A 23,365-nucleotide genomic window follows, 5' to 3' on the forward strand; every position below is an offset into this window, starting at 1 on the left:
TACCAGGTGTAATGAGATTAACTACAATGTCATAAGAACCAGTCAGTGCCATTGACTGGAGGGCCTCTTTTGAGGGGCATCTGTGCCCTTGTTCTTGAGCTGTATCTGACTAGACTTTCACTCCACGTGCAGAAGAGTGACAAATGTTGTCAGCATCCGTTTCGTTATACTGGTCAGTAAACGTTGCTTGCTGATATAATTCACATTAATTTGTTAATCGAAAAGAACAGGCTGTAACACGAGCATCTTCGGGGCAAATAGCAAGCTCGAAGACTGCAAGAAATGAAGGCTGACAGAGCTGACACATTTGCTCTAGACGATCAAGTCACTTATTCTTCAAACACGGCTTGTACGGAATCTTGTTTTTAATGCAATTAGCATTACTACCCCCGTCTTCGCAAATTATGAGTGTATGGTGTTGTATACAAATACGTTCTCCCTGCTTAAACCACGGCTGACACAGTTCAGAACCGCCGACCCAAACCCGTCATTGTGAGCGCATCCGACCACAGCGGGCCTTGCTATGAGGGGGAACAAAGGAACGACACTCTAGCTGACACAGATAAGGCATTTATCACTACAATATGCTAGGGAATCGAGGTCGTCCGACTCTCCAGCACAGTTACAAGCGAACGTTCGCCCACGCTAGGGCAAGGGAGAAGCTCCAAGGCCAGACGTGGCGAGTTTGCGGGAATGTCCCCATGAGGCTTGCCTCGTTAGCGGAGTGCGCAGTGCTGAACTCTCTTCAGAGACTGAGACTCATTCTCATCTGCTGAACTCTCATAGAGCATACTTAAACTTCATCGAACTCTCGAAACTCCATTGAACCTGTCAACTCTCAAATGAATCACAAACTACCTTTGCACGCTGATTCTGTTCGAAACTGCTTTTGCCCCCGTAGGGATGCAGTGGGGTTTGCGGAGCCTTTTCCAAGCGCACACCCCTGAGGAAACCAGACATCAGGCCCGGGGCCCGGGACGCTTGTAAGCACTTCTGCCGCTAGGTTGCCAGCGGTGGGCTTCGAACCAACCACCTCCTTCAGCCCTGGTGGACGCCCTAGCCTCTAGGGCACAACTAGTTCCCGAGCCAGAGAGAGAGAGAGCTATCCCCGCGCGCGCAGCAATCGCGCCGTCTGTGGAGCTCGTGTCGCTGCGACGCTGGCGCCCTCTCGTAAGTTAAGGTAACTAAGGACACCGTGGGGCAAGTCCCCACATCCCCCCACCTTAAATTGACTCATGCGTCTGCAAGCGTGTGCAATGGAGGGGTCTCCTGGTCTTCATAAACTTGAGCCAGGTCCTACAGCGGAGATCGCGCCGATGGCGTCCACACAGACTTCTACGGTGTTCCGAAGGCCGCGTAAAGGTCTCCACTGGGACGACTCACATGGCCCGTGGACTACCTATCCTCAAACCCGCGAAGGGATGGAAGACCGGTTGGAAACTGCAAGCCAGGATTCTGCAGTAGTCGCCAAGGTAACAGCAGCCGGAGGTCACTTCAAGGCTGCCGACTGATCCCGCGACGGCTGCCCCAGATGGATGCGCCAAACAGGATACAGGCCGCTCTGTCGCAGCAGGCGGCAGCGAGACGTGTGCACTGCAGGTCAGTAAGCATGCGTGGCTGCGCCAGGTCTGCAAGATTGCCGAAACAGTGTCCACAGGCCTTTAACGTAGGTCACGTATGGGAGGGGAAACAGCGCCCTTAAAGGCCTCGTGATGCGCAACTCACTAGCAAAATATGACGGGCAGCTGTGCAAATGCAAAGTTCGAGTGAACAAAGCCCTTTCTTGAGTTGAACAAGATAGCTCAGTTCATGCGAAGCTATAAAACTGATAGGCAGCAATTTGCAACCCCTCTCAACACCATAGTCCGGTGGTCGTGTCTCTTCTGACGTGGCGCAGGCAACTCTGAAAAGCTTTAGGCCTAACAATCACTCTGACAATGACCGTCAACAAAGCAAAGAGCCGAAAGGGGTTACGTACGTGCGAGCAGTCGCAAGGAGACATCAGCTCTGCAGGGTGGTCCTACCTCGCTCATTGCGCGAAGCAGCTTCTGAGTGGTTGGCGCCCACCATACCGGACGGTGTCGGAGCGCCCGCGCTGGGCTGCAATACTGGCAATCTCGTATAGCGGCCTCCGGGGCCCCTGGCCACACGGCTCTCGGAGTCGCGACTCCCTCAGTCGAAACAGAGACAGCAGAGAAAATATGCACAAAAAAACTCGGACCACAAACGATGCTTCTGTACCCACTTCGAGCTTGGCAGCTCCGCGGGCGCTAGGCCTTGCTCTCCCTTGATGTGGACCAAGTGTTTCTCGTGCTGAAGAAACTCCCGAGAAAAACGTGAAGAAAAATGTACTGAGCATGCCGAAAAGTTCAAACATGCTGCAGCAGAATTCATCTCGCACTGAAGAAAGCATGTCGCAGGTCCTAGCGATCAAAATTCACACTAGGCATAGCACTTGTCAAGTCCAGACAAAGAGCTTGCCTCGAACCGGACAGACAGTCGTCCAATGTTCCAAGAGCAAGCCCCACGTTGGGCACCAGATGTGGGGGGCTGTAATTGGGGAATAAATACGTTCTCCCCAATATTAACCGCGGTTGACACAGTTCAAAACCGCCTACCCCACCCCGCGATCGCGATGTGTCGGTGTGCAGGCCTTGCTCTCAGTGGGACCAAAGGAACGACACTCTGGCTGACACAATTGAACGAGGCATTTATTGCTACAAAACAATAACGCCAGCGAGCAAAAAATACGCTAAGGAATTGAGGTCCTTACGAACGAACGTTCGCCTGGGCAAGCTAAGGGAGAAGCTCCGAGGCCGGACGGGTCGAGTTGGCGGAAACGTCCCCACGAGACCTCACTGGCGGAGAGCGGAGCGCCACGCCAAAACATCCGGACGCAACGAGTTCCTGCGCCGAAAAAAGAGCTCCCCCCCTTTCCCCGCGCAGCAGTCACACCGTCCATGGCGCTCGTGTCGCGCTGCAACGCCGGCACACTTTCTTGTTAGTTAAGGTAACTTTAGAGAGGACAGCGCGGAGAAATAAACCCTAAAGGGGCCAAAGCGGGGCAATTGAGTACCCACAAATTGAATATGGAAAAGGGATGGGAGGGTGCAGAGGAGAAAGCATGGCGTCCAATTTCAGGAGTGTAGAGGGGAGGATGATGAGTGGAGAGGAGTAAAGCGCAGTCCGAGCATAGTGGAGGAGGAGGTGGGTGGAGAGAGTGGTCAAGTGGCAAGGAGGACAGTGACCCCCCCATTGCCAGGTGCATGGGTTCCCGAAGGGCCGGTGCACAGAGCGCTGAAATTATGGGTACATGATACACCCCATGCTAATACATACTCTGCCGCATGAATCACATTGATTGCCTGTAAATTTTTTTCTTCTAGTACATAAGCCTACATAAGCTTATGTACATAGTACATAAGCTTACTTTTACAACAGCTGCTGAGCTTGTTCCCAAAGCCCAAACAGTCGAAAGCAAAAAGACGCAAACTAATTTCACTGCTGCAGATTGCAGAATGCATGTGGAGTTCTAGTGGCGAAGTAATGGCCATGAAAGAAGAGCTTGCCTTATTGTTAACAAGGTCACAAAACCAACTCGCTACCAGTGTAAACTCCAGAAATGCATGTAATGTGCACCACCTGAACAGGTAGTGTACAAAAGCAAACGTGGTTGAGCATTCAGCAAAACGCTGCTGAGTGGCACCATTTGACTAAAATTCTGGTTAACCTCACTTTGGAGGGTACAACACCCTGCAATTCCAGGACAGGTGGATGCAATCTAATGCCATTGGCATGTGTATCAACGGAGGTCATTTACGCGAATGCTCACAGACCATTTTCTACCACTTATCCGCACGAGGCACTGGTAGTGGCCCTTCAGGGGCCAGTCAATTACTAGTCCGTGCACTTTCAGCTTCTTAGTTTGTACATCCACACACACGTGTACGTACACATACTGTGGCGTATGTGGCAGGCGTGGACCATCTACAACCACTGAAGAGGTGGAATTATGGTGCCTTGTATTGCACAGTGCGGATGTAGGAGCTTGGGATGCAGGAGGCAAAGTTGGGAGGTGAGTTGTTAAACGAGCTGCACATATCGGGCACAAGAGTAGTGTTCGACATCACCGCTTAACTGTGCATTACTAAGGGAGTGCTTACTCACTGGTAACCACTCAAGCGCAGCCACATGGCTGCAAAAGAAAGCTATACACTGCATGAGAAGATGCCACAAGTTGCAAGGTGCTGTTGGTCAGCTTTTTGTTACAGGCAACCATTTTTCTTTTTATTTTATGCGTGCTTCGGCTGTGCAGTGAACACATGGTTAGGTTATGTGTGGCAGGCGAAGGTATACAGCCGTCACGGCAAGATGAGATCCGAGACTCCCGTTTTGGGCTACACTAACATGTGGCTACTATCGTTACATTGCAATAGCTGTAAAGATAGCTGTAATGCAAGAAACCACGCGGCAGAGTCCGCGACATTGACGTCGATGTCTGCACAGCAAGTTGATGGGAAAGGTGCATGGGTAGGCCTTGTGGTGAGGGTGGCAGTGAATAATCTTGTGCGTTCTTTTCATACAGAAAGCCCATTTTTAAATATGGCTAACGGTCTTAGATGAAACACCCTGTACATACAGTGGTTCAGCTGTACAGAAAATGTGGCCAGAACTCGCACATTACGAGCCTGGCAGTGAATTCGTCACTTAAGCTGAGGGTCAAAATGAACGGAGTTTTGTGCAGTCTACACCTACGTGTCCAGCACGGTGCTTAGGAGTGCGTCAACACTTTCTAATTCTTCAAGCTACAATACAATCACAGCCAGTGCATTGCAAAGTAATCATGCCTGTGACATGCATTTCATTCAGCCAGCCACCAACCGCAAAACTGCACTGTGCAAGAAAATTATTCCCATGACGCTATGAGCACCAACTAGATTTCCTGCTCCAGTGAAGGCAGAGAAGCCTACAGCTGAGAGCAAGTGATGTGTACCGCACAAGCATAGACTGCATCATATACCACCACATCAGGTTGCACGTATACCATCGACAGGTGAAGTAGGCACCATGTTTATGCGCAAACGTGCTGCTTTCTTTGTCTGAATTTGTAGAGTTTCTGCTGGAATACCAAAAACTTGATGCTCCAATGCAGTTTAGACGATGCATGGTACTTAGTTCTTAGCAACCCTTTCCCAGAAATTTGCCCACAGGCGAATTTCTGGGAGAGGGCTGTGACTCACAGCTAGTTGGTATACCAGGTGTTTCAGCGAAGGGGAACCAAAATTTTTTTAAATAAGCTTTTTGAGGTATGAAGGCAGCTTCTGTGGCATAATAATACCTGCATTGGCAGACATCAGAAAACATGCAAATATTGTTAACTAGTAAGCCACTTAACTAATTTCTGATAAACAATTTCTAGTTGCAGTTAGAGACTTGTAGCCGGTCATTTGTAATAGCCATATTAGTTTTTAAAATTTCGAAAGAGCGAATACCCTCGGCGCTTTGGCTGAAAAAAATCTGGTTAACTAGTTATGTGCACTGCAGGTGTTGCTTTGCCTGCATGCTTTCGCGAGCGCATGTATTTTCGCAAGATGCAGCCAAATTTTGTAGAGTCACAGCGGCAAGGGGAATCGTGTTTTCAAAATTCTAAAAACTGATATGGTTATTAATAACGGCCGCCTGCAAATCTTTAATTGCACCTAGTTGCCTATCTCTGATAGTTAAAAAGTTAATTATCAAAAATTAGTTAACTTGTTAAATTTATTCACTTGCTTTTTAATGTCTGCCAAAGGAGATATTATTGTGCCGCAAAAGCTGCCTTCATACCTCAGAAAGCTATACTTATAAAATTCTGATTCACTTTCGCTGAAACATCTGGTATACGTAGCCATTCATATCAAAACTAGTCACCATGTCTTGAACACTGTACAAGATGGCTAAAAAATGGCAATAAGAATAAATTGTTTTCATGACTATATCCTGTCCACTATACTATACGAGATGTTGAGGAGCTTTGGGATACCAAACTCATGACAACTGGATGTCTCACCAAAACAAGCTGTGCCATGTAGAATAAAATTAATGCAAGGACATGTCTGTGGGAAGGGACAGACGTTAGGATGAGAGCACGAGATGTGCTACACAGCTGTGGAGGCGATGGGAGACGAGCTGGCCCTTACAAAAAAATTTCTCAGTGCTGCCGTCAGCTTTTTTTAGGTCCCCTTGCCAGTCAGAGAGTATGTATGTGAAGCTATCACCACTGTATTGTTCATTTTATATATATTTTTTATCTTTATGCGCAGTAATTCCACAGTGACATCATGTCCTCCAGAACTGGACTCAGCACTTAGATCCTGGCGCCATCCCTGGTGCTACAGGGACAAAATAATTAATTTTACCTACCACATTAAGTACATGGCAACAATACAGCCAAACATGAACACCTTGGTTGTGATGGGGTACGATGTAGCAACCTCCTGCCATGCCTCAACTGATGCAGCACCCTTTCGGCAAGATGAATTTCCAACGGGCGAATGTGGGAGTCAAGAGCTGCAACGAGCATCCACTGAGAGCGGTTTGAAGCACAGACTTGCGAAGTGAAGCAATTTATGTGCACGTGCGTGAAACTGCTGGCAGCAGTAAAATTCATCACTATAGGTTATTTAGTACAGCCCAGTAAAAAAATACCATTGGAACCAATTGAACATTCCAGATGGATTTCCTAATTGGAACCAATTGGTTCCAGTTGTGTTTTTTGTCACCCGACCAATTGTACCCAACTGGACTAGCCAATTGGACCCATTAGGCCAGGCAGTTATTTCACACAGAAAATATTCACAAAATATGTTATGTTCATTGAGAAAGGTAGCTAAACGTTGTGAATAATATGCTTTAGAATCTTGGATAAATATTTCTACCACTTAACATATTGTAATGTGCCAAAGTAATTTATGAGGACTCCAGGGAGACACTGTGCCTAGTCCCAATCAACATTTTTGTACGGAATTGAAATTAGCATTCTTTTATGGAAATCAAAGCCAACAGACACACATACATCACACACAAGCAACACTGCACATTCAGCCACTAGTAGCATATATTTGCTTAATATGTGCATCCAGAGAACACAACTTCTGCTCCGACTTTTATACCCAATTTATGAGGCCCTCATGCTGGGGCCAGTGGCGCTTACGCTCTGTGCGCAGATATTTAATTTAATTTCAGCTCCAATTGGATAGTCCATTTGGACCATCGAATATGGTGTCTGTTGTGATGCGTGGTTCATGAGACGCGCGCCACAGTGTCTGCTCTTGCGGTTACTGTCAACATCTAAGTTTTTCTCTCCAGCAACACCCAAAGAAGAACACCCAAAGAAGGAGACCATTAGCACATGCTGTGACACAAGTTGTTTCCATGCAGCAACTGAAATTATTGCTCTTGACACTGTGCTGGATTTTATGGCACTTAAAGGAGTGGAGACTCCAAACTTCTTGTGATGTGTTCTTGCTCTGGAATGATGCATATAACATTACTAACCATGGATCACCATGTGGAATTCATTAGTTCTAAATAGATAATTTCTAATTGCAATTTTTTTCCCCTGTAGTTTATTTCAGTTTCAGCTGCCAGACAATGGTTGTGACATCACAAGTGAAAGATCACATGGGGTATACAAAAACTGCAATATGACCTCTGCTTTGTCATTTAATTCATGCGAACTCTTACGCTAATGCTTCAGAAGCTGGAATGACGGCAAGTGAAATAAGAGCTGTTCATTAGTTTTTGTATGCCTCGAGTGATCTTGGGCTCACTTGTGACGTCGCAACCATCGTTTGACTACTGAAAGCGAAACTGCAAGAAAGAAAATATTCATTGATAAGTTATGTAATCAAGAGGAAGAAATGGGCTTGGGCAGGGCATGTAATGCGAAGGCAAGATAACCGCTGGTCCTTAAGGGTAACGGAGTGGATTCCAAGAGAAGGCAAACGTAGTAGGGGGCGGCAGAAAGTTAGGTGGGCGGATGAGATTAAAAAGTTTGCCGGGATACGCTGGCCTCAACTGGCAATGGACAGGGTTAAATGGAGAGACATGGGAGAGGCCTTTGCCCTGCAATGGGCGTAGTCAGGCTGATGATGATGAAGTTACGTACTGAGCTCGGTGAATTTCACGTGGCAATTCCCACTTATTGTCTTGCGCATCATCCGAAACCAAGAATGCACTACGAAAATTTTGGCATCTCTACTCCTTCAAGTAACTAGCTATTGTGCGCCAACCACAAGGTTAGAAAAATCAGTCGTGCTTATAAACTACTAGTTAGTAAATTATAAGACTTTTAGCAAGTCTTAAGGTTTTACTTCCTCTTTGAACAAGTTGTTGAGGAAAGCAATGTGTTCATTTAAATTGCTGTGAAGTTTCTTTCTTACTCCATCTCTTTCTCAAGGGCCCGCGCTGCTTTCTTTAACCACATTCACAGCCACCAGCTGTGCTACGTGGCCCGAAGGTCGTCAAAAAATTGCCAGCAGTTTAACTCTTAACGCTGAATGGTCAAGCGATAACAGTTCTCTTGGTTTAACTTGTTGCTTGTGGCTGCTATGTGTATTTGGATTGACTAGGCAGTTTGCAAACCTTAAACATTGTTCAAGTTATGCTCCTTGATTTGCACAAGTTCTGGCGAACAGTCTTGTGGTCCATGAAATGGTTGGCTATGTTTTGCAGTTTAGCTATGGGCACTCGCAAGGCCAAAATTGGGGCTCGTTGTATCTAGCACATTCAAATTAGCCTGAACATCAATTTTGCTCCAAATCAGAGGTCAAATTTTGGCAGTGGGTGTGGGCCAAATTTGGAAATGACCCAGTCCAAATTTGGAAGTCACCATCACATTGGGCACATTCAAATTAGGCTGGATATTGATTTTGATTTAAATCCAAGATCAAATTTCAGGGATGGAGGTGGGCCAATGAAGACAACGACCAGTGCCAAATTTGGGGACAGCATTGCATTGGCCGTAGTCTAAGTAGTGTGCTTCAGCACGTAACTTAAGGCTGTTGCTATCAAATTGCCAAGTCAGAAGGTCGCTCCTACGTCAAATCTGCATACCAACTCTCTTTTTGAAACTCTCGAGTTTCTGCATTGAATAGAGCCATCACTGTAAAAGTTGGCTTCTCCTAGCACATTGAGAGTTGGGTGCTGAAAGTTGCTGTAGCAGTCTTCTGAATATACAATGCAATAAGATTTCTGAAAACAATGAACTGAGGGAAAGAATTTGAGCATTTCTCATTTTTATTCTTGAAAAAACTGCACTGGCTATGAGGGATGCCACAGTGGAAGGCTCCGGAATAATTTCGACAATGATTAATTTCGACCATACGAGGTAATGTGCAGTGATGGTGGTGGTAAACTGATAAATATTGAGCTGTATCTTAGGCTATTCTTGGCTTGGCTCTTGGTCTCATGAAGTGGGCGGCAGTCGGTGATGTCCGGCGCCTTCCAAAGCTCAGCCCACCAGCTGCTTTTGCACAGCTGGGTTGAAGCTGGACACCGCGACCTCCCATCGCTCGAGGTCAGTGAGTTGCCACTCTGATGGCGGCTGGGACTCTGAGCATGTGTAGATTATGTGATGGAAATCAGCTCTTGGGGCTCCACATATAGGGTACACTCTGGCGAGAACAGCCCTGGGTGCATTAGAGCTAAATGGAGGTGCGGAGAGAAAGGTGTGAGATTGCAGCCGGTGCCGCGCCACCTGGTCCAATTTAGTGAGCGATTTGCGAAGGTGGAGGATAGCGGAGTTGTTACTCTCTGTAGTGGAGTGAAATCTCATGGTATGTGATCATTCGGCAACGGGCGCTCTCTGGCTCAGCAGCTTGCCCTGCTCGGTTGACGAATGCTTGAGCGGTGTCATGGGTGGCTTCGTTGCCTGGATGGCTCGCGTGCGCGGGGACCCATATGAGTTGAAAGGGCCTAGAGGGGGGGGGGGGGGGGGGGGCTGAGAGGAATTGATTATTGTATGGGCGACGGCATGCGTCCGCCCTTTGGTGAAGTTTCTGATCACAGTTTTTGAGTCACTAAATACGAAAGTGGCAGTGGTGGAGGAGATCGCAAGGGCAATGGCAGCTTCTTTGGCATCTAGCGAGGTGTACGTTACGACCGATACAGCTGCTAAGGGGTGAAAGATTGCAGCCGACTGTGCTAATGGCAAAGGCTGGCTGAGTGGTGTACGCCACGGCATCTACGTAGACAGCCTCCGTGTGTTGATTATACCGCTTGTGTAGTGCCTGGGTTCTTGCTGTGCGTCGAGCTTGGTGGTGGACTGGGTGCGTGTGTTTTGGGAGTGGATGCACTGTTAAAAGCTTTTGGGTGGCCCCGGGGGTGGGGTGTGTAGGTCGGAGTGTTGGTTGGGTTAAAACCTAGGTTCTTAATGATGCCGTGGCCTGTGGGGGTGGAGGAGAGGCGTTCAAGTTGTGCCGTACGGTGAGGTTCTGTAAGCTCGGCTAATGTGTTATGCATGCCCATGAGCAAGAGCCATTTGTTGGGGAGGTTAAGGGAGGTTAAGTGCGGTCTTGTATGCCTGACGAATTCTTCTACTCTCGTGAGGAAGAGATATGGGAGAGTATACCATGCGGCTGACGGTGAATGCTTGAACTAGGTGACGGAGAGCATGTTCTCTCATGCCCGTGTCTGTTGGCAATTTGTCGTATGAGCCGCATGGTCTGATGTGTGCTAACATCACACAGCACATGAGCGGTTTTGCATTTCGCGTCCACCGAAATGCCGCCTCTGCATCAGTGATCAAACCCGTGACTTTGGCGTCAGCAGCAGCCATGGGATCAGTGCTGCCAGGCAAAGGAAGGAAGCAGAGGGGCAGCTGGAAACCTGAATAGAATGCTCTTTTATTTGGCGTATCCAAAAAAGATCTCCCCCGAGTGGCAAAGAAGAAGAAGAAGAAGAAGGCAAAAAAAAAATAAATTATGGTACAGGAAAATACTCTGGGCCGGTGGTGGCAGTGGACAGTTCACACTTTGACCGGCTCGTTCTTGAGCAGGGCTATGCTGCCCTTCAGCAGCTGCACCTGAGCCTGCACAGAATAACAGGAAGTAAAATGAAAAACTGCTCATACAATGTGGTCAAAAACACTTGCGTCTCACAATGTGGGAGCAATAGGGGAGAACTACAACTGCAAAAGCTTGCTGCCACTGCAGAGTGAACATGAAAAATTCTCAGGGGGCACTTTGACTGTCTGAAGTGCGTAGAGGCGAAAGCGTTTTCCGCACCACTCTGACTGCCTCTGTGGCACTGGTGACATCACCACTGGATGACGGCACACATAATTGATGACTACTTACTAAGTAATGACCAATTACTATTTAATGGTTAATTACTGATAAATGACTAGATACTATTTAACTGCTAATTAATGAAGCTTAAGCTCTGCCTTTAGGAGTGGAACGCCAAAGCATGTTGTAGATTGTTTGTTTATGGGGTTTAATGTCCCAAAAGCGACTCAGGCTATGAGAGACGCCGTAATGGAGGGCTCCGGAAATTTCGACCAGCTGGGGTTCTTGAACGTGCACTCACAGCGCACAGTACACGCGCCTCTAGAATTTCTCCTGCATCGAGATTCAACCGCCGCGGCCGGGATCGAACCCGCGTCTTTCGGGTCAGATGTCGAGCACCGCTGCCAGGGAGTCCACAGAACGCCACCACCCGTTCAGCGCAATGCCTTGCCCTTTGAACGCAATGCTTTTTGAGGAAAGGAAATGCAGCAGTAATATATCTGTCATCTCAGTGGACACCCGAACCCGGAAGGGAGGAAGTGGGAGTGAATGAAGAAAGAGAAAGAGGGGCCACAATGAAGAAAATGAAAAACTGTATGATGACAACCTTCTGTCGACAACGATGAGGCATTAAAGGCTTTCGCCTTAAAAAGTGCCACAAGTTAGGCCTCACTGCTCAGCTGTGTGCTACCCAGCGCTAACAAACGCCTCACTGACACTCTCATGGATACCTAATTGCAGCTGTGACGTTGAGAGGGCGTTCCCTCAGCTGAGATACCTCCAAAGACCAGACAGGTTCTGTACGGAAACTGAAATGCTGCACATGCCAACGATTAGGTCTGTTCACAAGGACGTGTAAAAAGTTGATGACCAGCTTGCATGAGTAAAATGTTTCATGTCCCAAAACTGACCCAGGCTGTTTACTATCAGTAATTGTTAATTAACAAAGAAACACTGGATTCCAGAATATTTTTTGAGGTTTCCCCACTTACAAGCCTGAAATATAGCCGTAATGTTACCCTCTGAATAAAAAAAAAATTGAATATGCGGGCTGAGTGCCACCGCTTAGAGCTCAGAGTGAGTACTGTGCAATTGGCGATGAATGCTCACTACTCTCGGCGAGTACTGTGCGACTGCCAATCACAACGATGGCGAAGGGACGGCTACGAAGCTCAGAACTGTGGTCGCGGCTCCCACAATCCTATCAATCGTAGGGGGCGCTGATGTGTTCGCAACACCCAAAATTTTGCACATTACACACAATGCACTTTGGCCAGGGGATTTTCCGAATTCGTATCGTCTGAAATTTGTACAGCCAGACCTGAATCACAGATTGTACTGTAGTTGATATATTTTTGTAGAGAAAGAAATGGGCTTGGGCAGGGCATGTGATGCGAAGGCAAGATAACCGCTGGTCCTTAAAGGTGCACTGAAGAGGAATCTGAACTCGTCTTTTTGCCACGGGAACTCAATCTACACGTTCCAGGCACTCTCAGAAACTTCGATTTATTGCCCTGTGTGGCCGATTTCCCTAAATAAATTGAATTAACGTCCGGCTACCGCCTTTTTTTTTTTAAATTCTCCCTCGTACGGTGGGCGGAGTCGACCAACACGGGGAGTGCGTTTCAACCAGTCCCGTGGCGACTTGCCGCTCTGCCATCAGCAGAATAATACGTAGTAGTCCGTAGAAGCAAATAGTCCACGCGTAATTTAATTTCTGTGGGCTTATTTTGCGGTTATATTATCGGCAAATGAAACTATTTATTCATGGAAACCTAAAAAACAAAATGAAGCGAAAGCAAACCCTCCACGGAACTGGCCGAAAGGCACTCCACGCGTTGCTCGACTCCGCCCACCGTACGAGGAAGAATTAAAAAAAAAAGGCGGTAGCCGGATGTTAATTTGATTTAATTAGGGAAATCGGCCACACAGGTTAATAAATCGAAGTTTCTGAGAATGCCCGGAACGTGTAGATTGAGTTCCCGTGGCAAAAAGACGAGTTCAGATTCCTCTTCAGTGCACCTTTAAGTGTAACAGAGTGGATACCGAGAGAAGGCAAGCGTAGCAGGGGGCGGCAGAAAATTAGGTGGGCAGATGAGATTGAGAAGTTTTCGGGGTTACGGTGGCCGCAGCTGGCGAAGGACAGGGTTAATTGGGGAGACAAGGGAGAGGCCTTTGCCCTGCAGTGGGTGTAGTCAGGATGATGGTGATGATGATGATATATTTTTTTATATTGGTGTAACAGCAACTTGCGACCACTACAGCATTTGTTACTTTGCATTAGATGATGCCCCTAAAAGTTTTTTTTAACCATGGAACCTCCTAGAGTACTAAACTCATGAGCTCTTTTGAATCTGCACGCAATGTTTCAACAATCTTGATCGAGTGATCCTATCCATTAGTGCCCCATGATACCCAAGTCCAGCAAACGCACCTTGGCATGCTTGAGCTCCAGCTCCACCAATTCCAGCAGGTTCTTGCGGAAGTTGTTCACTCGGCGCGTCTTGAAGTCCGTCAGCTCTGCAAAGACCAGGGTTTCATCCGCAAGCTAAAACAGACGCCAGTGAGGACAGTGCGAGCAACAATGAACAATGCTACTAGGCAGCTCCAAACTGTGTTCCAAGACAGTTCACTGCAAAAACCCAACCTTTGTTCTGGCAGCATCCAGCCCTCCTCCCGTTCACAACAGTGTGCCCCACACAACACAGACTCAGCAGAAGAGACACCAAAGCGGAGTGGTTCAGTGGAGGAAGCGACAGACTGTGCGCTCCATTTTAGTGCATCTGAAGTTTTCTTCAGCACTTCGCAAAAAAATACCAGACTGTTTAGCACGGCTAAGCACAGCATATCGTGCAGTAGCACTAGTTATGGTGCGCACTTAAGGTCCTTTAGTACTAAAGGCATTTGACCTAAAGGCCTTGAGCATAAAGGTTTTTGGCTAAGCACGGAATATCACACAGTAGCACTAGTTATGATGGGCACTTAAGGCCCTTTTTGTACTAAAAGCTTTTGGCCTAAGGGCCTTCTACCAGAAAGGCTTTTACCATGAAGGACTTTGGCCCAGGGGCCTTCTAACCCAGAAGCGTTTACCACGAAGGCCTTCACCACAAAAGCCTTTCCCATGAAGGCCTTCTACCCGGAAAGCTTTACCATGAACACCTTCACCCTAAAGACCGCTACCCTAAAAGCCTTAGACCAAAAAGCCTTTACCCTGTAAGCATTTACCTTGAAGGCAGCCTGCCACAAAGCAGGCTTCAGGGACATACAGTAATCCCTCGTTATAACGAAATCGCTTTATTCGAAATTTCTTCCGGTCCCGACCCAAACGCATGCATTTTAAGCCGCATTACTCGAAGTGCACGAAGAGCTTGACCCGCTTAGAGCGAAGTGGCGAGCGGAGGCATTGCCGCCGCCGAGCGGAGGCATCGCCGCCATGGCGGCGACCCTTTGGGCATGCAGTGCCAAATTAATACCACCGACGAATTAGACTCATGCAGGCATAGCACAGGCCACAAAAGTACCAAACCCACGATCGATGACCTGCCTAGTAACGGGCACCAAGGGAGTGCCGAGTGTCCCCTGCTCAGCGGGGCCAAATTCCATGGAGCAGCGCGCCCGAACCGTTAATCTCTGTCGGAAGCGCATTCCTGGTGTTCCCCGTGACAGAATCCACACGAAAATAAAGTTTTCCTCGCACTTTGAGATGAATGAATACCCCGGTGTCTTGGATGCGGAAAAGTGGCCAGTCATGCTCGATTTGCGCCATTAAGTACACAAACGGTCTAAATGTGTGGTAGGGTGACTGAATTTTGTTTTTACACCGGGGACACGTGCGCAAAAAGCGAGCACGATTCATCGCGGCGTGAAGTTGCGAACGGCGTCGCAGCTCCCGATCGCAGCTCGCCGGCTGCGTCACGACGGGCCGCTCGCGGCAAACGCATCGACGGGAAGTGAGAGCCAATGTGAGAGCGGCAGCGTCACGATGACGTAGGGCGCGCTCCTTTGAGCCGGGCCGGCCTGCCCACGGCCGGTCTCGACACGCTTGCGCGCGCACGTCGAGACCGGCCGTGGTTTGCCAGCCTTGATGCCGGCATCTGAAAACGCGATAGTATTGTTTGTTCAAGTTCATAGCACGCCCTGGGATAGATTAATGTAAAAAATGCATCATTTCGGACGATCGCTGGTCAATACCGAGTTGCTGGTAGAGGTGATGACTGCGATACAAGCAAATTTCATCCCATAGCCGCTTTGGTGCTGCTCCTGCCTGATGCGGTTCGCCTGCCGTCTGCTAGCTCCGTTGCTGAAGGAGTCGCGGAAATCTAACGTATCTTTTATTGACTCAAAAGAAAACATTCGACAGAAGTCTGTCTGGTTGGGAAATTTAATGTTAGGAGAAGGTAAGTGACGCCAACCAAGTAAAATACAGGAAAAACACGACGTTTCGGGACCGGCTCGGCCCCTTCTTCACGGTGTGACTACGGGCGAGCGCAGCTTGGCTTTTTAAGCCCCTGTGTGGAGGACCTGCGGGTCAATGGCCGCAGCCCATTGACTCTCCCCTCATCCTACGTCCATGGGCTGCGGCCATTGACCCGCAGGTCCTCCACACAGGGGCTTAAAAAGCCAAGCTGCGCTCGCCCGTAGTCACACCGTGAAGAAGGGGCCGAGCCGGTCCCGAAACGTCGTGTTTTTCCTGTATTTTACTTGGTTGGCGTCACTTACCTTCTCCTAACGTATCTTTTATTGGTTTGGTTTATGGGGTTTAACGTCCCAAAGCGACTAAGGCTATGAGAGACGCCGTAGTGGAGGGCTCCGGAAATTACGACCACCTGGGGTTCTTTAACGTGCACTGACATAGCACAGCACACGGGCCTCTAGAATTTCTCCTCCAAAGAAATTCGACCACCGCGGCCGGGATCGAACCCGCGTCCTTCAGGTCAGCAGCCGAGCACCATAACCACTGAGCCACCGCGGCGGCAAATCTTTTATTATGGGACTAGTTGACAGTAAAGGGGTGCCGAGTGTAGCGCCTTTATTAAGGCGAAAGCCTTTAATGCCTCATACTGTCGTTAGCAGACGCGTCGGCAGATTTGTCCGCCTTTCGGCGTCACTGCTTAAAAAGAAACTGCCACGAAGGCTCAAGGTTCGAGCATGAATGAAGGCGCATCTCGTGAATGCATAGGTTTCATAAATAAAACAAAAGGAATAAAGTCAAGAAAATAAAAATAAATAAAGAATCAAAAATAAAAACAATAAGATATTAAAATAAAAAACTATAAAAACAAGAAAAGGAGCAAAATTAAAATGAAAAATAAAAAAGTGAATAAGAACAAACAGTGCGCCAGGAAAGGCTTTCGCCTTACAGCACTTCAGAGAGCCAAAGTGCCCCCTGAATTTTTTAGTGCTGTCCAGTCCCAAAGCGCTAACAGCTGCGGCATCGATGCGAAACCGGCTAGGCTTAGCGGTGACCAGGGAGCAGCGCGCAGTTTGTCACCCAGCGTTTCTGCAGGCAGCGTCGTTGCCGAAAGCTCCACTCTTGCACAGGCATGCTGTCGTTGCTCGAAACTAGGAGGCAGACTTTATGGTAGCATGGCTGCTTTGTATTTTCTTGTGCGAACGTGAAGTAAGCCGAGCCTGCCAGCGTGTCGATCAGCCTGGATCCCGTCTGGATCAGAAAAATGAGCTAAAGCTTGTTCTTGATGTCCATAATAAACTCTGCTATAAGAAATTTGAAAACTATCATTTTTGAGCATCGCTGACCAATACTGAGTTGCTGGTAGAAGTAACAAATGTGCTACGAGCAAATTTTGTAGCGAAAGCTAAATTGGCCACGAACTTGCGATTGCGCTGTGGCAGTGCTCCGAGGAGGCACAGAGACCGACCTTCAGCCGTTGCCTAGCAACCGCCGCAGCTGGCGGACACCACGTGGCGTCATCCGCCAGCTTCCTCGCAGTTTTAGCTCGACTGTTTTAGCTTTTTTTCGAGCGGGCGCTTATATTGAATTATCGCTTATAACGAATTTTTTCGCCGTCCCGCTCACTTCGTTGTAACGAGGGATTATTGTACGTACATATGCCCGAAATTGGAAAATGCATCTGGCAGTGCTACCGCACTAAAACAGCATGCATTGCAGTTTATTGGGTGTTCCACCTGTGCCACTCAATAAACGAAAGTTTCCCTACCAGTGTCCTTAAGCAGTTATTAGCACCTGTAACAGTGCAATCAACACACACAAGCACATGTCTGAACAATGAGAGCTATTTTACTCTATGCTTAGCCAAGTTCACAGTTTTCTCTGCAGTGAACGCTTTTCACAAGCACACAGCCAAAAGTTTGGAATGCAGCGAAAAATATGCTTCGGTTTGGTTTGGTTTATTGGGGTTTAACGTCCCAAAGCGACTCAGGCTATGAGGGACGCCGTAGTGAAGGTCTCCGGAAATTTCGACCACCTGGGGTTCTTTAACTTGCACTGACATCGCACAGCACACGGGCCTCTAGTTCATCGAAATTCGGCCGCCGCGGCCAGGACCGAACCCGTGCCTTTCGGGTCAGCAGCCGAGCGCCATAACCACTGAGCCACCGCGGCGGGGCAAAAAAAAATGTTTCAATTGCATTTTCGAACACATAGTATCCTATCCCAAGCATTTCAACCAAAACAGAAACAGTTTGCTCTCTGGGTCTGAGGGGGGATATAGGTAGCGTTTTGTTCTCTCATTGTAACCCCAGCAAACTCTGAGTGCCCCCACCTTGCTTGGCTTGCTTGGAGATGCTCTCGAACTTTTCACAGGCCTCCTGCTGAGCTGCCTCCGCCTGGGAGAAGCAGACGGACAGAGAACGAGGGTCAGCTCCAACACAAACATACAAGGGGACCATTTGCTAACACTGGCACCAAGTATGAAATACCAGCACACTTCTTGTGTATACAGAACCTAAATGGGACTTTCAATGCCTTTTTTAAAGGCAGGAGAACCACTTCCCATATCCACACTGCAAGACATCAGTTTGCGATATTTAAAATAAAATAGTTTCACTGCAACATTACCGATTAAAACTGCAAAGAAATCACTTGGACAGGTCATTCTGCAGAATGTTCCCTGAAGGTCCTTGACATTCTTCATTTTATTCTTTATTTTTACAGAAGAGCTGGACGGTTTTTCTCTTCCTTTCAGTGAATGCTACTGTGGATGCAGCCACCCGATTAATCAGACAGTAATGAGTTCCAAGGCAGTAGCAACACATCACCCACAATTACACATTGAATAGGTCAGTGCGTGTATTCCTAACACTAATGTTACCTGCAAACATTCGCTGCTCCCATTAAGGGGGGAAGAGGGTCTTAAAAATAAATTTTTACTAATGAAGTCGCAACCATGAAATCTTCAGGGAACATGCATTTTTGCGTGCCAATTCCAAGTATGCAATTTAATTTTATGTACAACAAGTCCTTGTGCACTTATGCAATATGTTGGGTAACTTATGCCCAGAGTCTGAAAGAAATTCTGCTGCAGGGAACTTGTTAGACTGCATGCCATTGCTTTCTCTTGGCATCAAGCTATGCAATAAGGGTAAAATTATCATCCTGCCTGCTATAGAAGGTGAGTTATGGGATTTTGAAATTATTAGTTTCTTCCCATGCGTGAAGTGGCACATTGAAAACTCTGTAACACAACCTCTATGATAGGCAGGATAATAATTTTGCCCTTATTGCATAGTTTGATGTCCAAGACAAGCCAATGGCATGCGTCCTAGCAAGTTTCCTGCAGCAAAATTTATTGGAAGCTCTTGGCAAGAAGCAACATAACATATTGCATAAGTGCACGAGGACTTGTTGTGCATAAAATTGAAGTGCATATTTGGAATCAGCATGCAAAAAGTACATGTTCCCTGAAGATCGCATTACTGTGATTTCATTAACAGAAATTTTCTTTCCAAGACCAGCTTCCCCCCTTAACCCTGTCCTCAAAGCAACTCGAGAAGATCCCAAAGCAGAGGGGGGGGGGCACCAAGGTAGTGAGTGAGTAAGGAAGGCAGGCCCAACACTCACGGCCTGCACCTCGCGGTTCTTGTTGCGGGCCCGCTCCAGGGCACGGTTGGCATTCTCATAGTTGGCCAGGCAGCGAAGGCGCCGGTACAGCAGGTCCTGCACAGGGACAACAATCTCTACTACAGTCCAATCCACTTGTAAGGAACACTCGCTCGGTACAGAGACAACGCAACCATCGCAATGCACACAACAAAGGCTAGGGGGCAATGAATTTCAGGACAAACATGCACAGACAAAATTGGGTCAGCCAACAACTGACAGGTGGGCATAACTGCTGCATATGAAGCTCCCCCACCAACTAACTCCCCCCAACCTCCCTCCGAAAAAGGCCACTTTGCTTCACTGCACCGCTACTAGTATCCAGTCATACGCAGCATGAGTATGTGAAAGGAAGGGAGAAGTAGCTGCTTAGCGTTCGCCAATGACTGCACAATGACAGAGCACACAGAGATCAGAGACGACATTTGCGGGCACAGTTTGCTCACCCGACTGATATGCTCCCCAATGAGTGACGCATCAGACCTAACCACACAAGGCTGATCACTGTCACTGATCACGATGCTCACACTGCCATATCACAACACTCGTCAATATTTTCACCCAGATATTTCCAGCTATAACGTATGAACAGCATGGTCAAGTCCGTCATGAAGGTAAACCCCCCCCCTGCCTGATCTCTCACGAACAAGAGTGGCCCTTCGGCTGGCCACAGTGGTGGTGAGTATACATACCTTGGCAGCCGAGGTGTCCCGCATGTAGTACCGCAGAGTGTCGGACAGCTTCAAGTCTTCATCCGTGGCCACCCGGCCTTCGATTTTCTGCACCCAACCAGGGTCAGTGGGATTAACTCTTGACGCATTAGCACAAAGCTTGAGCACATTACAAATAATTCTACGACTGCTCTCATAAAATTTCACTGCTATATATCTGCAGGTTATATATATTTTCTGTAGTAAAGCAGACATTTGGGCTGGTTGGTGTGAATTCATGGTGGAAAAAACAGCGCAAACTAAGACAGAAAATACAGAACAGAACACAGCGCTTGTAGTGTCTCCCCTCTTGTTCTGTGTTTTCTGTCTTAGTTTGCACTGTTTTTTCCACCATATATATATTTTGCCTCTCAATTTTGAGAAAAGGCTGCAGAAGTAGGAAAATGTGGCTGAAGGTCAGCTCAACACTCATTCCATTCCTAGAGGTGCGTTACAGGTCGTCAACATCATCATCATCATCAGCCTGACTACGCCCACTGCCGGGCAAAGGCCTCTCCCATGTCTCTCCTATTAACCTAGTCCTTCGCCAGTTGCAGCCACCGTATCCCCCCAAACTTCTTAATCCCACCGCCCACCTAACTTTCTGCCGCCCCCTGCTACGCTTGCCTTCTCTCGGAATGAACTCTGTTACCCTTAAGGACCAGCGGTTGTCTTGCCTTCGCATTACATGCCCTGCCCAAGCCCACTTCTTCCTCTTGATTTCGACTAGGATGTCATTAACCCGCGTTTGTTCTCTCATCACCCACTCCGCCCGCTTCCAATCTCTTAATGTTACAGCTATCATTTTTGGTGAAGATGTTCTTAAAATCTTATTTTGCGAAGCACTAACTTTGGTTTAGAATTTCTCGCCATGCAGTGCTGATCAACGTATCTAGAGTGAAAAGAACATTTATCCACGATGTGCAGCCACGAATACTGCGCAACATGATGAAGCCCTGGGCGAGATTTCATTGCGAGGTCTAAGAAGGAGGCCCTCACAGTGAAATCTGTCCCACTGTTTTGTCGCGTGACCCAGTATTTGTGGCTGCACGAAGCATGAATAAACCACATGACCCACGTGTGAACCACAGCCCAGTGAATGTGTTAACGAATGGGCACCACCAGCTTCCTACATGTTCAGCACGTGCGCAATTACAATCATGAACAATTAGTGACGAGTGCAGTTTTGTCACCAAACCAGGCCTCCCGGTGGATACCCGACTTTTCTGGATAATCGACTTTTTTCACGATCTTAGTGATCTGATCCCCACATCCCCCCTTAAATGCCCCACTGCCACAGCTTGCACACCTGAGCTCTGCATTGTGACTTACCCGGGCCTTCTCGAAGCTCTCTGCAACCTTGGGGAAGAACCTGCACAAGGGCACACAGGAAACTCGTGAGGCACATAAAAAAAGCATAGGCTGTGTGAACAGGTGTAACACACACCTGTTAACCACAGTAATACCTGTTTACTAACACCCGTTCACCATCAGTAATTTCCCCAGAAACGCCCAGAAAGGTCGGCTGACACGTTCTGAGCAAGCCAGGCATGGCAGAGTAGGTGAACTGCATTTTTGTCAACAAATTCTGGCTATGTCACGCCAAAATACATGTACCTTTGAGAAGCTTGCAGGCGAAGCAACCTCTCCAGTGCATGCAACTCATCGAAACAACCAAAACTTGTTGGGCCACAGCGTCGAGGGTAACAGTGTTTTCAAAATCCTAAAAACTGATCTGGATATTAGGTTTGGTTTGGTTGGTTTGGTTTATGGGGTTTAACGTCCCAAAGCGACTAAGGCTATGAGAGACGCCGTAGTGGAGGGCTCCGGAAATTTCGACCACCTGGGGTTCTTTAACGTGCACTGACATCCCACAGTACACGGGCCTCTAGAATTTCTCCTCCAAAGAAATTCAACCGCCGCGGCCGGGATCGAACCCGCGTCTTTCGGGTCAGCAGCCGAGCACCATAACTGCTGAGCCACCGCAGCAGCTACTGACAATGCTATGCCGAACAAAGCGCTTTTCTAACTCAACAATGCTATTTTTTTTTAAATTGTGCAGTCGAGAGACTACACAATTGTGTGTTTCCCGGGTTTCTAGGAAGTGCAGCCAGGCAGCGTGGTTGCCCTCAGACTACCCAAAGCAGGCGCAGTAGCTCATTGGTGGGCACTCAGAGTTGCATATATGCCAAGTGCGGTTCGGTGTAAAAGATACATTCTACTCGAATAGAGCTAGAAGAACTTCCAAGTGTTCGACACACAACATAATTCGTTCTACTGAAGGTCGTTATGTGCGGGTTTGACTGTACACAGAATGGAAAGAACTCGGCAGTGCGAAACTCACAGCCCTGGTGCAGCGTAATAATAGCGCCCACTGTGCGTGTAACCATGCCAGAGGCTTTGCTGCAGTCGATGTTGCGTGCATTTCTGAAGTGTTGCCTCCCAAATAATACGTACTGATACATCGGTTGCTTTGGCATCTTTGCGAGCCACTGCCATTTTTTTTTTTTTTTGAGCGCCTTGGCTTTAGTTGGCTTGAACAACCTGTGATCGCGCTATAGTCTGAGTATTTTTTTTTTTCTTCTTCGTGAGGCCTCAAGCTCCCCTCTCATGTTATATTAGTGGCGCGTTATTTACGTGTAAATATGTGTAAAGTTTAAAGCAAGGTAACTGTGTGATGTTAAACTCGTAACAAGGTTAGACCTCTTACGGTAAACTGTGACTAGATTCAAACCGCCTTCACCATGGCTCTGATGCGAAGCACATAAGGCATGGCGACACTGACGGTTTGTGCATGTTCACCACGGCAAAACCCCTTGTTAGTGGCGTTTCCTAGAGGCTGCTGACATTGCCATACTAGCATCGTGCCCTGCAGAATGCTTGGCTATGACCAATGTTACCATATTTGGTAGCCACTGAAGACTATCGAGAAGGGAAGGGGGTGGACAAAGGAAGCAACCAACGGCCGCGGAGAGGAATGCCGTCAGTGGTGAGTGACAATGGCGCAGGAGGGGTGGCTCAAGAAGGACACCGAGGTCTCATGGGAAGGGGCCAACGATGGGAGGAACAAGAGAGCGATTGTGGCCAGCAGACAACACAGACTGAAGAGAGCAAGGCAGAAGACCGAACCAGTGCCATGACTTGAGAGCCCGGGGTCTAGCCGCTGCTAGAGGTAAACCTCCCCCATCTCGTCCCTACACCTGGCCATGGCAGACATACAGGCCTTTGTCGAGCCGTTCATCAAGCCCATGCCACACCAAGCCTACACAGCTCTAGTGACGATGAACCCGATGAGCCCCGAAGTG

The 23,365-nt window shown here is 48.0% G+C and overlaps 1 protein-coding gene across 2 annotated transcripts in view; it reads right to left on the reverse strand.

The window, feature by feature from the left end:
* Positions 1 to 10,866: 10,866 nt before the first annotated feature.
* Positions 10,867 to 23,365, reverse strand: part of Snx6 (sorting nexin 6) — a 30,850-nt gene continuing 18,351 nt past the window's right edge. For both annotated transcript variants that reach the window (XM_089555132.1, XM_089555134.1), the window contains exons 7-12: positions 21,393 to 21,432; positions 20,043 to 20,129; positions 19,312 to 19,407; positions 18,014 to 18,077; positions 13,705 to 13,790; positions 10,867 to 11,071 (exon numbers count right to left, since the gene is read on the reverse strand). In XM_089555132.1, the coding sequence (XP_089411258.1) occupies positions 11,009 to 11,071; positions 13,705 to 13,790; positions 18,014 to 18,077; positions 19,312 to 19,407; positions 20,043 to 20,129; positions 21,393 to 21,432 (436 nt within the window). In that variant the 3' untranslated portion in view covers positions 10,867 to 11,008. The remainder of the gene's footprint in view (positions 11,072 to 13,704; positions 13,791 to 18,013; positions 18,078 to 19,311; positions 19,408 to 20,042; positions 20,130 to 21,392; positions 21,433 to 23,365) is intronic.

This window comes from Amblyomma mixtum, chromosome 8 (genome assembly GCF_055824585.1).
Source record: "Amblyomma mixtum isolate Tamu chromosome 8, ASM5582458v1, whole genome shotgun sequence".
Classification (NCBI taxonomy): Eukaryota; Metazoa; Arthropoda; class Arachnida; order Ixodida; family Ixodidae; genus Amblyomma; species Amblyomma mixtum.